This window comes from Astatotilapia calliptera, chromosome 22, assembly GCF_900246225.1.
Source record: "Astatotilapia calliptera chromosome 22, fAstCal1.2, whole genome shotgun sequence".
NCBI classification, from domain to species: Eukaryota; Metazoa; Chordata; class Actinopteri; order Cichliformes; family Cichlidae; genus Astatotilapia; species Astatotilapia calliptera.
In genome coordinates, this window is record NC_039322.1 from 17427108 (window position 1) to 17442307 (window position 15200).

A 15200-nucleotide genomic window follows, 5' to 3' on the forward strand; every position below is an offset into this window, starting at 1 on the left:
AGGCGGGCCTCCCCTCCACCTCCACCTCCCTTTCAGGGCCAAAATAGCGTGTGTGCCCCACTCAGAAAACCAGACTTGAGAGTGCGCCACGTCCAGGGTCCGAGCGGTGCGTAATTATTGACCAGAGAGTGCAAAAGGTCTGCAGCCATCTTCTGTGGACTGGACTTTTCTTCTTGCTCGACACTGACATGAATGAAACACTGATCTCCCGTTTGGACCTCGTCGTCGGAACCGGGCCGAGTGGTGTTTATGTGTAGGAGAAGTGAGGAGAGGGCTGATGAGACGCGATGTTGTTCTGGCAGCCGTACACTGAAAACTTCCGAGCCCCCCTACAGAGACAGAACATCGGCTATACGAGGTATCCGCTCATGTACAGCTCAAATGTAAATGTTTGGTTTAGTTTATATCCTCACAGTGTGGGTGTTTGGAGCAACAACAATACCTGTTAATAAATAACTCTCGGTGAAAAGGTCAGCGCCCTGTCGCTGTATTTGCATCAGAGATATAACATTATTTTTACTTGACACTGAGGGGTGTTTGCATGCCTACAGGGTTCATATTTTTTGACAGTAACGACTTTTTGTAGATATGTGTTATAGTTTCAGGGAGGCAGAGCGCAACTACAGTTGGACACAATGACGGAAGCTCGAAGGTTGCTGATTGGCTAATAATTCTGCGCTGGGCACAGAGGGCGGCCTCTGATTGGCTGGACTCAGTCTTTGGCATCCTTCCCGAGGCTGGCGGTGGCAGCCCTGCGGGCTTCAGAGACCGACAGTCTGTGTGCTGAGGGAGCCATGTTGATGCTCTGTTTTGTGTCAAACGCTTCATTTTGGATGGTTAACGGACTGCGTGTTAAAAATAAGGAGCCCCGGCGGTGATTCCAGCCCCGCGATGAGAAGAGGAGCGCGGAGTGGGATGGTAGAGGGAGCGCCAGAGGAGAGCCGCTCTTAGGTCACCGGACGTAGCTGAAAGCAAGTGAAGTTGATGCTAGTTAGCTTCATAGCTCGGTAGCAACAGCTGGTGCGGGGCGCTGCGTGGGATGCGGTGTGTGGATTAAAACGATATTTTTTCCTCCTTCTGCTTGTGTCGTTCTGCTGAACAAACGTCAGTCGGACTGTATGAAGACTCGATACTTGAAGCAACAAAGGCGCTGCTGAATTCAGGCTAGCTTGCTTAAGCTTCCTTTTCAAAGCTAGCTGTTAGCTAACATTAGCATGCTGACAATCAGCTCGGATCTTCAGTCACGACTAACTATTTACTCGCTGAGTGGATTCTAAGTTACTTTCAGGCATTCTGCCTGTCTTGGAGCATCCCTTTGTGCGAAAATAAACTCTCAGAACTCGAGTGGAGATATGGCAATGCATCCAGTCTCTGTGGAAAGCTACCGGTTCGCCTGCCCAGCTTGCCAGGGAGCGGCTAGCGGGCTAGCAGCATAACTTTCCTCTCACGGGTGTCATTCAGAAGCTGCAAAGCTCACTTCCTCTATAAGCCGACCTCTCCTACCTGAAGCAAGCTGGCGGCCATCCGAGTAGAAGCCGAGGACAAGGAGCTGGGGCCGATGGCCTGGGTGCTGAAGATGGACGACGCCACCATCGAGTCGGGGCTGGTTCACGACTTCGACGCCAGCCTGTCCGGCATCGGGCAGGAGCTGGGCGCTGGAGCCTACAGCATGAGGTTAGAGAGACTGAAGACAACATGCCAGTCCCAGCTTCAGTGGGTCGTTGGCAAGAACAGCTCTCTGAGTGTTAACATTACAGCCCCCCTGGGTGCGTTACTCCCTTTGTGTTGGGTGTTATGGTTTCTCTTTGTTTTGGGATTTGGACTCGAGCAGTCACTGCGGGGTGCCACGATCAGGGATGAAGATTAATTTCTCTAAACACACACAAAGGCAGGGAAGGGGACACGTGTCATACTGCCAGGGACAAAGATGTTTTGTTTTTGTTTTTTTTATCAGTCTGCACTGTTTCTCAATGCACGTGTATGCTGCAAGGACATGGGTAAAGTTTTTGTTACATCCAGGAAGTCAGGAAGACACTGTTCTGGTTTTAAGAACAGGTCTGTGGCTTTGTTTCTCATAATCAGGGTTATGTGAAAACAAGTGGCTGCACATGTCTAGGCGGATGGGACTGAATTTAGACTCTTTTTAATGGAGCTGTTCTAGGTTATAAATGAAATTGCTCAAGCATTTTTTCCTCCCTCAATTCAGGACATATATGCACCTCATCTTTTATCATTGAAGCCAGTATTTTTTTTCTGTTTACCTGCTCCTGACCTCTAAGCAGTGATCCATGATCATATGTTTTTAGTCTGAATATTTTAACTCTGACATTTTTGAAACTCTTGCTTTCCTCCTGAATGATTTTCTTCAGAAAATGTAGCAGCAATTTAGTCACTGTAAATACACTTAATGTATCTTTTTACACTAGCACACCATCATGTTTGGCCCATTTGGGTTTTTTTTTTGGGGGGGGGGGTGTGACTCCAATAGTATTGGAAATCAAAAATTTATTTATGTATTTATTTCTCATTGCATGGTTATATTTATCCTAAAACTGTTTCACCACACAGGCAGTCCATAAGCATACTAGTGGTTTTTCTCCAGCAGCAAACTTTGATTGAACTGTTGGGAGTCTGGTGACTCTGAGATGTTGGACCCATTTATTTTATTAGAGGAACATGTCTCTTCAGATCAATGCAGAGTTAGTTTTTCAATGACACTGACCCACAGCTTATAGCAGTCCTATGCTATAACCTTTACACTCATCTGATCTTAGTCCAGTTTAAATGTCTGTGCCCTCTTGTACCAAAGACCACCATCAACAGACCAAATAAGGGAGTGTCTTTTGGAATATTGGCATTCATCCCTGCAGTAGATTTCCAGAGAGCTGTAAGATGAATGCCAGCATGTGGAGGTTTTCAGGTGTTACTGGCCCAACCCCTTATTTAAACACATTGTGTTGGTTTTTGCCAAAATATCTCACCTGCCTGTACACGCCGAGGCTAATAAACATGCAGTCTAGTAACAAATTTTATCTTCATAGTTCTGGTTTTAATATAATAACAAGCCAGTTTTCCCCTGGTTTCTGGTTAGTCAGGTTATTCCAGCATTTATGCTGATGGTGCATATTTACACTGGCTGGGCAGCATTACTTGAGAATAATCTGTCTGCAGAGGATGCATGTGCATTTCCTGCAACTGTGCTGTCATAGTACATCCGACAAGGGGACGAGAACCTCTCTGGGGAAGCAGCTGAATGATGGTGTGAACTGTCACAATACCAGTACAGGAAAGGTTGAGACTTGCTGGTCATTTGTCATTGGATTTTCCTTTTTTTTTTTTTTTGGGTGGGGGGTAAATAAATAAATTCCTAATGTTTAAAAGAGTCACCAAATATATCTTGAAGTCGATATGTGTGGAAAGACTGAGCTGAATAACTTTGTTATAAACCACCTGTTCAATTAGTAATTCTTAGTATGCGTGCACTGTTATGTAACAGGTTAATGGGAGGTCGTGATATTTGCATGATGAAGGCAAGCCCGCCGAGGGCATACATGTGCTTTATCTGCATCCGTCTGCTTTTAGCGTGTGTTTATCTGAGCATGACGTAGGTGTGTGCCTGTCGCTTATGTGTGTAAGCAAGATTACTGGTATTCAGGGGATGGTATGCATTGACAGTATTAGTTTGTGCTTCAGACATACTGCTGTCTGTCTGTGGTGCAGGGGTGGGTCGTGGGTGTGTTTGGAGTCAGCAGCTGATGGGAACAGAATGTCTCGGTGTTATTCAGTGGAACGAGCTCCTCAGATTTCAGGAAGCAGATGCAGTTTTCGTGGGCAGCATGGTTCAGCTGGGCTGTGGCACCCATGTTGGTGCTGCCTGGGCTCGCTCACTCTGCAGAGAAAACACACCGGCAAGTGATTGAGAGAAAGCGATACGGGGCAGGATAAATCTAGCAGGCAGCTCTTTGAAAGACTTCGTTGTTTTGAGGAAGGTGCTGCAGGAATTATTTGAAATTTGGTAAGGTGGTTTTAGTTTGGCTCCAGATTAGTTTTCCAGGTAATGAGATGCCCTGATCTACATATTTTTGCACAGATAGGACTTCTTTTTTTGCACATGCACACACTCCTCACCCTTCTCTGTGCCCTCATTGACACTCCCACAGCATTTGTCAGGGTGAGCCAAGTACGGGAACGTTGTCTACAGTGCCTGCCAAGCGTGAGAGATGGTATATGTCAGCAGCTAAGGCTATCTCTGGGTGTTTCTGTTCATTTATCCTCCTGCGGACTCATGCATACATAATTAGAGAGACAGTTTGATCGATGGATAGTCTTCGTCACTTATTCTAAAAAAAGGTGATCCATTGAATTATTCCACACTGTGACAGGGAAATATTGCCCAACTGAAAGTGACATATCAAGAGTGAAGTGAGAGTGTTAAAATCACACAAACATTTGAGAGAAGGTCGTCCAGTACTGATGCATAAATACACGATTTCCTTTGCCTTCAGGAAGGTCACAGTGATTATGTTGTCATCAGGATGGAGCTCACATGGTGCTGGAGATTCAAACTAACTTTGAGACAAAAGCTAGTTGAAAAAAATTGAGGCCAGTGCCAAGGAAAATACGCCAAATCAGCTCCTAACGGGGAAAACTTATCGCTCACAACTGTTCTTTTATTGTTGTTTTTTTTGTTTTTCCCTCGCTGACTTGTTTGTCTCTCTCGCCCCTCCTAGTGATGTGCTGGCTCTGCCAATCTTTAAGCAGGAGGACTCCAGCCTCCCTCCTGAAAATGAGACCAAAAATCCCCCATTCCAGTATGTGCTGTGCACCGCCACCTCGCCCGCTGTCAAGCTGCATGACGAAACGCTCACATACCTAAACCAAGGTGAGACCTAAAGAACGGCAGGTGATTTTGGGAGGGGGGGTTGTTGACCCGGTTTTACACGACCCAGTTTGTGTTGCATGGCTGCCTGTCAACAATCCAACGTCAATAAATAATGAGCGCATTAATTTAATGCATTTCGGTGTGATCACTGTAAAATGAAACTCTTACTGATGTGAATGCCAGCCTCGTGTGCCCTCGACGTGACACACTAAGATCTGCCTATTACTGAAATGTATTGTAATGCACGTTGAATGCATAACAAGACGTTATTATTCCAGGTTATTTAGCATATCAATACACACAGTTTTTATTTATTTATTTAAACACAGCTCAGGGGCCTTGTTTTACGGTGGTTTGGTCATACAGACGAGATTTTGTGTTTTTTCTTGGAAAAAGTTGTTTTGTTTTTGTGTAACACTGTACTGCCCTCCAAACACTCCATTACCCCCACTGACTTTTACTTTCTCAGTGCATTAATAATGATTATCTGTCCAACTCAGTGTTTTATTCGCTTGTTTGTTTTTTTTGCCTGTAATTTTTACTTTAAAAGTGCAAGATTTACAAGTTAACTTACTTTTTTATTAGAATTGTTTTGTATAAAAACAAAACCAGCAAAGTAAGAAATTCATCATATGGTCTAAACGTCTGTTTCTGCTTCACATATAACAATAAAATATTCTAATAAAGCCTGTGAAGGAGTTTGATAGAGAGCAGGGTCAGGTATTTTCTGATCGTTGGGGTTTATATTGCTCATATTGTAGCGATAGAAAGTACCTTGAGGTGACTGTTGGTGTGAAGTCGTGTTATATAAATAAAGCTGGATTAAATTGCATGTAATTAAACTGGAGTGAGCATGAATAAACAAAATACCTGAGCGGTGTCTTCACAGGTCAGCCTGTGCAGTGTGAGCATTTGTGCTAATTTTTTAGGAAAGACGGTTTACTTGGGCATGCATGTGTTTTTGTCTGTTTCACACAAACTGAAACATAAACCACTGCAGCAGTGACACAACTTTATACCACACTGGGGTGATTTTTCAAAACTTCAATCAAGAATTAAAAGGCAAATTTACCTTCAGGTGTGATCATTTAAAGAGTATAAAATGCAAGTGGTCTCCACAGCAGCACTCAGAGGATTCTGTATCTACTTTTTTGTGTTTTTGGTCTTTGTTCCTGGAAGTTTGATAAGGTTAAACTCTGTAACTACAGAGTCGATAGGCAGACCAGTGAGAGAGTCCAGGATTTATGATAACGTTTTGTTTGCATAGCACTTATCACAACTAGCATTTCAAAGTTCTTTACACAAAGTGCAATAAAACACAGTCATGTGTAACTAAACAGGCAGGAGTTGGAAGTTACACCATAACAATAAATTACTAAAAGAACGTTGGGTTTTTTGTTTGTTTTTTTTAAAAGGACCTTAAATGTGATAACATCAATATATAATGCTCACAGTAAAATAATCAGAAGTTGTAACAAGTAATCCAAAAATGAGTTTTAGTGCCATTAAATCCCAGTATTGAGTGTTTCATCAGAGGAACCATTCCTGCAGTGTCATTCATAAATTTACAACAATAATAATGAGCCTGTACCTTTTTATTGAGTGTGTTAAATTCAAATATGTATATACTCACTGTTCCTTGTTAAATCTTTCTTTTTTGTTGTTGTTGTGTTTTGTTTTTTAATGTTCATCTACTCTCACTCAGGCCAGTCTTATGAGGTGCGTATGTTGGACAACAGGAAGCCAGGGGAGTTACCGGAGCTCAACAACAAGATGGTGAAGGTGAGAGGATCCTCACAGCTCGAGGACAATCATGCATCTGTGTCTGTAGACAGGACACTTTATATCTAATGTGTGTGTCTGTGTGTGTAGAGCATAGTGCGAGTGGTGTTTCACGACCGTCGGCTGCAGTACACAGAGCACCAGCAGCTGGAGGGATGGAAGTGGAACCGTCCTGGCGACCGTCTCCTTGACATCGGTAAAGATGCCTGCCGAGAAATGTTTGCTTAGACTGTCCCGTTCATGTGTGTGATTTGTAACTCAAATATCTGTGTGTGTGTGTGTCTGTGTATCAGATATCCCCATGTCAGTGGGCATTGTGGAGCCAAAGACTCACCCCTCCCAGCTGAATGCTGCAGAGTTTCTGTGGGACTTGAACAAAAGAACTTCTGTGTTTGTGCAGGTAACACTCAGACATCCTCTGACACTCATTCAAACCACAGAGAGACACACACACATACATACATCTCTCTTTGAGCCACCTGCTCAGCGTGCTGCTGAATTTCCACATCAAACACGTTTTGACTTCATCGTGTCTACCCGCCGTCTGCAGGTGCACTGCATTAGCACGGAGTTCACTCCCAGGAAGCACGGCGGAGAGAAGGGCGTCCCCTTCAGGATCCAGATCGACACGTTCGCCCTCGGAGACGGCGGAGACTACACGGAGCACCTCCACTCTGCCTCCTGCCAAATTAAAGTCTTCAAGGTGCTCACTCAATCTTAAACAGGGCACGTTTGAAACTGTGCCAGCACTCACCAGTTACATCTCTTCTTCTCTGCTTCCTGTTTAGCCAAAGGGGGCAGATCGCAAGCAAAAGACTGACAGGGAGAAGATGGAGAAACGCACAGCTCAAGAGAAGGAAAAGTACCAGCCTTCTTACGATACCACTATCCTGTCAGAGGTCGGTACAGGGCTGCTGTGAACTCCTAGGCTTTATGTGACTTTGACACTAACTAGCTTATAATACTAACAAGCTTCCAGGTTCAGTTCTTGTTCATAATACAAAAGACTCCATCACTGCCAACCAGTCTGAAAATTACAATGCTTTGGATTTAAGAACTAACGAACAGCAATAACTTTATTCAGAAAGCTGCTGAAGTCATATAATCCTCTTAATTCGTTGGCCGTGGTTTCTCACTGTTTCTCACATTCAAGTGTATAAATGTCAGGGACTCTGAAACAATCAGTTACTGCGTTTTTAAACCTCAGATCATCAAAAATACGACAATCGCGTTGAGCCCAAAAATAAAAACCCTCCTTTGATTTATTTGGGGGGAGGTGGTCTTTTTTTTTTTCTTTTTTTTTTAAATGTAAAAAAATCACAAATGTTTTTCACAGTGGCACAGATTTGATGTCACATTAGTTTGCCAGGTGTGTTTAATGTTAGGAGACCCGTGTTTGTTCACACGGCTGTCATCTTTCCTTCTTTCCGCCTCATTTGTTCACCAAATCAGAGGCACGCTGCTGCTGTGAAACAACAACCGGATAACTGGTTAGTATTTCTGTGCCCAGCTATCAGCTAGTCGACTTGCAGCACACAACTGAAGTGGATTTTGTGTCACTTTGTGTGGTTTTTCCATATTTTCTCAGATACTGAACAGACTTTTATTGTCAGCTCAACTGTTTGTCTAGACCAATGATTCCCAATGTGTGGGCTGCAACCCCCTATGGGGTCTGAATGGGCCACAGCAGGTCCAGTGTGCCCAGTATCCCTCCTGCACACGTTCAGGCGGTCTTGCCTCTCTAACATCGTCTCTACAGCCTGAGCTGTTCCTTTTATGTACTCCCTCCTGCTCGCTCGCAGTGAAAATTAAGTTAACTGATATTTTTAATTCTCCTATATTAGAAATGTAAATGGATGGGACCGTCTAATTTTAATCTGTGGAGCGTTTATACGACTAAATCCTGCAGGATGAGAAACATATTTCTATTTTACTTATGTTTTATAACCAACTAATAAACTTTTGGCTTATTTCTTATTGGATTCTGTAGGATTACATCTTTTTAGGGTTATTTTAAAATCAAAAGTGTTTCTATATTAGAATCTTGTTTTGACTTGTTTTGTAATTCATTTTAAAATTGCCATTATTTATTGTTATTCTTAATTATGGGGCTTTTTTTTTTTTGCTCCTGAACTTTTTCTTGTCACTAATTGTAAAGATTTTAATTTTGAAACTAAAGCTGCTGATAGAAGATCAGGTTCAACAATTTCATCACTGGAGCATGAATAAATGAAAGCACAAAGGAAATGCTTTGTTAGGTATGTGTGACCATCAGTTGGGCGTTTTTACTGAAGGTTTGGGCGTGCCACTGAAAATGTTTATGTTTCAAATGAAGCTGCAGGGGTTTTGAATTTTGGGAATAGCTGGTCTCGACTAAATAGTTGTGTTAATGTGACAAAAGGGATTTATTTTAATTTGTTCTAGCTGATTATATAAGTGAGATTGTTCAGGGTCTTCTCATATCTACACCCCCCTTAAACATCACTCACATTTGACTTGCAATACAGTACAGCGAGGTTGCCGAGCACCTGTACTGCTGTACAGGTGCTCGGCAACCTCGCTTTTAAACAAGAATATAACCAGAATACAGCCACTGTTGCAAAGAGATGCATCACAGACGAGGTGTGCCTATAAATTAGACCACAGTCTATGACAGTCAGTCTTGAGTCAGACTGACTGTCATAGAGACAGGTTACCTCCCATTCAATCACTTTGCAAACAAAAAGTCACCCAGAGGTCAAGGATGTCAGACAGTCGGCCCTAATTGGTAGCTGCAACTACTTGCAGCAAAAGAATCACCGGCTGATTGATGAAAGTTTTCCCAGCGAAAAAGAGGATGTCGTTCTATTTTTACTGTAGTGTGACTGAGTCATAAAGCATAACATGGACAAACTGTAAATATAACAAACATAAAACCACCTATGTCAGAACATCAGTTTTCTTAACCCCCCATCCAGTTCAGGGTTTTGGGGTCTGGAGTCCTTCCCAGCTGACATTGTGGGCGAGGTGGTGGTTCTCCCCAAAGATCGCCGGTTTGTCGGAAGGTTTATATCAGAACATGCGTAACATTTTAGCCGACATTCGTCAGCTTCCCCAACAGCCAGACGGGTCTGTTTCTTCCATCAGTAAGGGCTGGCCAGCCTTTATTTATTAGCATCAATCATGCTCTGCACCTTTTATCAGAGACCCAGCTTTTAATTCATTTTCACTGTTGCTGCAGTGACATAACTTCTCGCTTGGAGGAAAATGGTTTGCAGTTTGTTGCATAAAGAGGAAAAAAACCACTTTGAATCTTTTGCAGCTTGTATTAAAATCAGTTAGTAATGAAGTCTAAAGAATTGCCTTTTATCAAATATATTACATTTATTTTGTGAAATAGTGTCTCTGTGACTTTTCGGTGTTTGGCGGGTGAGGGTGAAACTCTCCTCAGACTGTTTTAAAATGCGCTCAAATGTTATTGGACTATAATTACGGTGATAACCACACCTCTATCTGTTCCCCACATATCGAGTTGGAGGTTTTAGTTGTTTGTGTGATAACCACTGGCTGGTTAATCTCTGCTGTGTGTCTGTATGTAGACGAGGCTTGAGCCCATCATAGAGGATGCGGGCGACCATGAGCTGAAAAAGTCCAGCAAGCGGACACTTCCCGCTGATTGTGGCGACTCCTTGGCCAAAAGAGGCAGTGTAAGCATCCTGCTCTGCTCTCCTCTTCCTCCTCTTAATCACTCCACACACTGTCTGCCACCTTTTTTAGGACCTATTGTTGATTAGTGAGGCCGTCAGTTGCTGTTTAGGGGATGTTGTACTGAACTTGACTTTAGGCTAGATGGAGCTAAATGTCTTTCACTTGTTGTTTCTGTGTAGTTTGAGCTGCTTGTATCAATAAGTGCGCTTTCCACAGTGCTCTCCTTGGCCAGACAACGCCTACACCAGCACCAACCAGGCAGCTACTCTCTCCTTCGCCTCCACCCCACTGTCGACCTACACGACCTCCTCAGTACTGGACAGGTACCTTGAAAGTGTGTGTGCGTGAGTGAGAGAGCTTTCTGTTTTTTAGGTAAAGTGTATACTGGTCTTAAATCAACGTCTCTGTTTTCCAGTGACTCGTCCTCACCCAATCACCAGGCAGACCCTGGCAGCCATGGCAACTCGGAGGTTAGTGAAAAGTGACACACCTGCACGAACAGAACAGAGGTGTAAGAGACTCGGGTGTAGATGATGACGTAATTGATTGCTTTGCCGCGTGTGTGCTGAGTCACTGTCAGGCTGTAACGACTCGGCTGAACAGTGCAGAGGCGCTGTTAATGGTTTTAGTAACATTTGTTCTGTTCTTGAAATCGCAAATTAAAACGTCTGCTGTGACGAACACCTGCTGCCATGTCACATGATACGTTTTCCTCCCTTAATGACACAGGGTTAAGATTTTATTGAGTTTCAGTAAGTGACACAATTGCAGTACCGACTGCTGCTGTGGTTAAATCCATGTTTGTTTCTGATGAGCAGCAACATTTATTCCAGCAGATATTTAGATAACTTTTTCTGCTGTTATTACCTTTCATTTGAATTCTCTCCATGAATTTGAGCTGCATTCGAACATTCAAAGCGTATTTCCTCCCATTTATCTGCCATTATATCTCTGTGTAATATGAAATGTAGTGTTTTCAGTTACAGAGAGGAGAAAATGGTGTAGGTGACTGACGAATGTCTCACCTCCACTCTGCAGTTGAGTTTGGATCCATGACTTTTTTCCACTCTTTGTGTTTTATTTGAAATTGTCTTAAGTTTCTTTTCCACTAGCGTCTGCTCGATTCAACTTTACTCAGTTTTGGTCATTTTCTATTGCAAGTCAGTAAAGCTCAATGTGGGTGGGGTTGTTATAGCGAGGTGGCTCTTAACTCCTGTGATGCTAAAAAACAATGGAGGACATTGAGGCGTTGATATACATGTTGCTAAACTGATGTTAAATGTCTGCACCGCTTCATGTGTCGCCATTTCCCCCGTTTCCGGCTTTCAAAAAAGGCATCACTCATGAGTCATCCAGTGATGTCACTCCTGTGCCAATCAGTGTCATGCAGTCTGTTGGCGTCATATTTGTGGTACCAGGTACTACCACCTAATATAAAACCAGGGCTCGCAAAATTTCAAAATCCCTGGTAGCCCTTGGGGCAGGCACTTTTCAGTTTTTGGTAGCCCAAAATAAATTTAAGTAGCCTAAAAAAAAATAAAAGAAAATTTTGATTTATGTTTTGTTTCCTTTACAATATTATACATTAATCTAAAAATATTTAAAACACAAATTACAACAACAAATTACAATCATCAACTCAAATATTTGGTTCTAATTGAACAGAAATTTCTATGAACTTGCAAGAACTGTGTAGGACATGAATCAGTCTGTGTCAGATTCTGAATTGGAAATTTCTACTGAAATCACAGGTAAGAGGCAAGTGGAACCAAGATCTAGGACATTTGCTTTTTGAAGTTTTCACTCTTTGCGATTTTGCGAGCCCTGAAAACCCTAAAAGTCGAGCTGGTGGTTCTAGTGGAAAAGAGGCTTTAGTGCCCTCAGTTTTAATCCAAATATGGTTTAGCTCAGTAGGGCTGAGTTGTGTTAATGTTTCGACCCCCTGTTTGCTCCTCTTTACAGCAGTTGGGCCCCACTGCCTCCATACAGGACACACAGAAGTGGCTGCTGAAAAATCGCTTCAGCTCCTACACACGGCTCTTCTCTAACTTCTCAGGTATGCACAGGCAGGTTGTCAGACACACAGCGTGGTCAGGCGTGGTCATGATGTTGAAAGACGTGCGCGTGTATTAGAAGTGACCAGATGTCCTCCCTTTTTATTTATTTATTTATTTGTTTTAAGGTTCTGATTTGTTAAAGCTAACCCGGGACGATCTAGTCCAGATTTGTGGGCCAGCAGATGGGATCAGGCTCTTCAATGCACTCAAATCCAGGTAGGTCACACATGAGTGGCTGCTTCTGGTAAATACAAAGCAAAAAACAAGTTAAAGAGAGACAGAGACATAACATGATGTCACCCACAACAAAAACACAGCGAGTTATCTCCCATCATGCCAGCTCCAGGCTCTGTGATACACCACCCACGCTGTTTTCTGTGTATGCAGGTCAGTGCGTCCCAGGCTGACAATATATGTCTGTAAGGAGTCCCTTCAAGAGAGCCCCCTGCTGGACAGACACAGCACTAACGAAAATGGAGAACACTGTCTCTCCTCTGGTTTACACGGTAAAGACGAACAGATGCTGCTGATATTAATCAGGGACCAAATGCCGTCTGTGATTATTATCATGACCGTGAAACCGGTCTGGTGTGTTTCTGTGCAGTGTACCATGCTCTGTATCTAGAGGAGCTCACAGCTGCAGAACTCATCCGCAAGATGGCGTGCGTGTGCAGCATTCCACTGGGAACGATCAACCAGGTGTACCGACAGGGTCCTACAGGCATACACATCTTGCTAAGCGACCAGGTACACACACACACACACACACACACACTCTCTCTCTTTATATTTTGAGTGTCACATTCATGGCCCTGAAAGACTCATGAAGTGGAAGTCTTTAATTAAAAAACAGTGGAATAAATGGTAAGTGGGTTGGTGCCCTGCTAGTGCACTGAGAGCATTCACACACACATGCGTTTAACCTCTACTTTAAGTACTTTCTAACAATCTCACTCACACACACACACACACACACAGACTGATGCTTCAGGGGAAATTTGGGGTTCAAGGATACTCACAGAAGACCCACTCTACCTCCCAAGCCACAGTCCACCCATAAACAGGAAAATGCCTCACTGTGTGCTTTAGTGGACATGGTGACGTCCTTTTCACTCAGCTTTCAGGATGTACAATACCTCCACAAACACCGTGCTCAGAAATAAGGCACCATAGAAGTTGTGGGTTTGAGATCTGGTTTAGTGTAGTGGTTTACACATTTGCCTAACAAGTGAAAAATACCCGTGTTGAGCCGAGGAGTGAACCACCAACCCTTCAGTTATCGATGATCTGCTCTGCCTCCTGAGCTACAAACACTCACAGCTTACAGAGGAATAACCGGGCGCCATCATCTTATTTGCATGTTGTTTATGGGCTCTGTGTGTGTCACACACACTGTGTCGCTCTTCAGAGTCGGACCTGTGTGCAACCGAAACAAACCTTTAACCTGCTGAGAATGTTTCATGAGCTCCAGCGCTTCACCCTGTTTTGTTTTTTTACTTCTCTCCCACAGATGGTTTACAACTTCCCTGACGAGAGCTGTTTTTTAATCAGCACTGTCAAAGGTCAGCAGTCTCTGCTAACAGATAGAAAGCCACAACCTAGATCACTGTTAGACGAGGATGTAATGTCTCCCTTCACTTTTCCCCCTCTCTGCAGATGAGTCGGGCGAAGGACTCCATCTAATCTTGAAGTAGTGAGGAGGACAGATGGCATCACTAATTCTCCACCCTCTGTTTTGGAGCTGAAGCCTCCCTCTGTCCATCCCTCTGCCTGCCTCTACTCTTTCCCTCTTCTTCCTCCCTGTCTCTCTAAGCGATAGCTCGACGGGAAGCAGACAGACTGCGCTAAAGCCATGTAAATGTTAGAATCTGACATGGGTGTGTCCACTGTTTCATATTGAAAACATTATTAACGAAGGCGATTTAGTTCAAAGAAGAGAGACCGGTGGGATGTGGGATAAAGGGGGGAAAGTTAGCAATGTTCTATGTATTTTTATTTTATTTTTTTATTTTATTTTTCTGTCTTTTGTATGGTTTTTGTGTGGAGATCGGAGGGTGGCGGCTCCGGGAGAGGAGTGGGGGTCGGCAGGAGAAGGAAAGCGTTTCCTTATTGCTCGTTGCCCTTCCTTCACAACGCACACAACCAGCACTAGGCCAGTATTTGGTAACCTGTACTGCTGAACAGCATGCGATCTCATACTAACTCGCTTAAAGGAGAATCCCACCGTGCCCTGCTTGTTTAACATTCTCGATGGGTTTGTCTTAATAAACCATTAATTAACCAACCACGTATTGATCAGCCAAGCTTGGTAACCCCCGGAAAGAAACGGGTGTTTTGTAGATGTTTTTTGTTTTTCTTTGACTTTGTCAGACTGACTGCTTTCATTAACTCTCGTCTCGCGAAGTCGTCCTCAGTGATTTACAGCCATATCTCTGTGCTGACGCGACGTCACGCCCAGCTTTCCCGATGCACGTCCTGTTTATTCTGAGCTTTTACTCATTTTACTTCGTGCTTTATTTATGGATCAGCCGTTTCTTTCATTGAATTTACGTGTTTCTGGTGCCATACTGGCTTTTTTTTTTTTTTTTTTTTTTTTTAAATAGAGCGATCTTTAACTCACATTTACACACACACACAGCGCATACACTTCATATTTGACTCCTCTGCTTTGTGTACTGACTTTGAAACACTCGTTCAGAGACATGTGATTCTTGGCCGTTTGTGTGCAAGAAGGAAAAACAAAGCAAAACGACGAAACCTCTTAAGAAAACAGTCAGCCTATCCTAAAACCT

At 43.4% G+C, this 15200-nt stretch overlaps 1 protein-coding gene across 2 annotated transcripts; it reads left to right on the plus strand.

The window, feature by feature from the left end:
* The first annotated feature begins 416 nt into the window (after positions 1-416).
* Positions 417-14692, plus strand: ubp1 (upstream binding protein 1). 2 transcript variants are annotated; one of them, XM_026155811.1, is made up of 16 exons: positions 420-1674; positions 4731-4882; positions 6588-6664; positions 6755-6860; positions 6958-7064; positions 7215-7367; positions 7453-7563; positions 10243-10350; positions 10568-10674; positions 10767-10821; positions 12314-12407; positions 12534-12624; positions 12796-12914; positions 13013-13155; positions 13919-13970; positions 14065-14692. In XM_026155811.1, exons 1-16 carry the CDS (start codon positions 1559-1561, stop codon positions 14100-14102), a joined length of 1629 nt encoding a protein of 542 aa, XP_026011596.1. In that variant the 5' UTR covers positions 420-1558; the 3' UTR covers positions 14103-14692. The 2 variants fall into 2 exon arrangements, with proteins under 2 accessions (XP_026011597.1, XP_026011596.1); XM_026155812.1 differs by lacking the exon at positions 10243-10350 and having other exon boundaries at positions 417-1674.
* Positions 14693-15200: the final 508 nt, after the last annotated feature.

Bases quoted from the DNA above. Each gene is read 5' to 3' on its own strand.
- ubp1 (XM_026155811.1), top strand. From the start codon at position 1,559: ATGGCCTGGGTGCTGAAGATGGACGACGCCACCATCGAGTCGGGGCTG. The intron at 10,675-10,766 runs GTACCTTGAAAG...TCTGTTTTCCAG, and splicing joins ACCTCCTCAGTACTGGACAG to TGACTCGTCCTCACCCAATC. The intron at 10,822-12,313 runs GTTAGTGAAAAG...TCCTCTTTACAG, and splicing joins GCAGCCATGGCAACTCGGAG to CAGTTGGGCCCCACTGCCTC.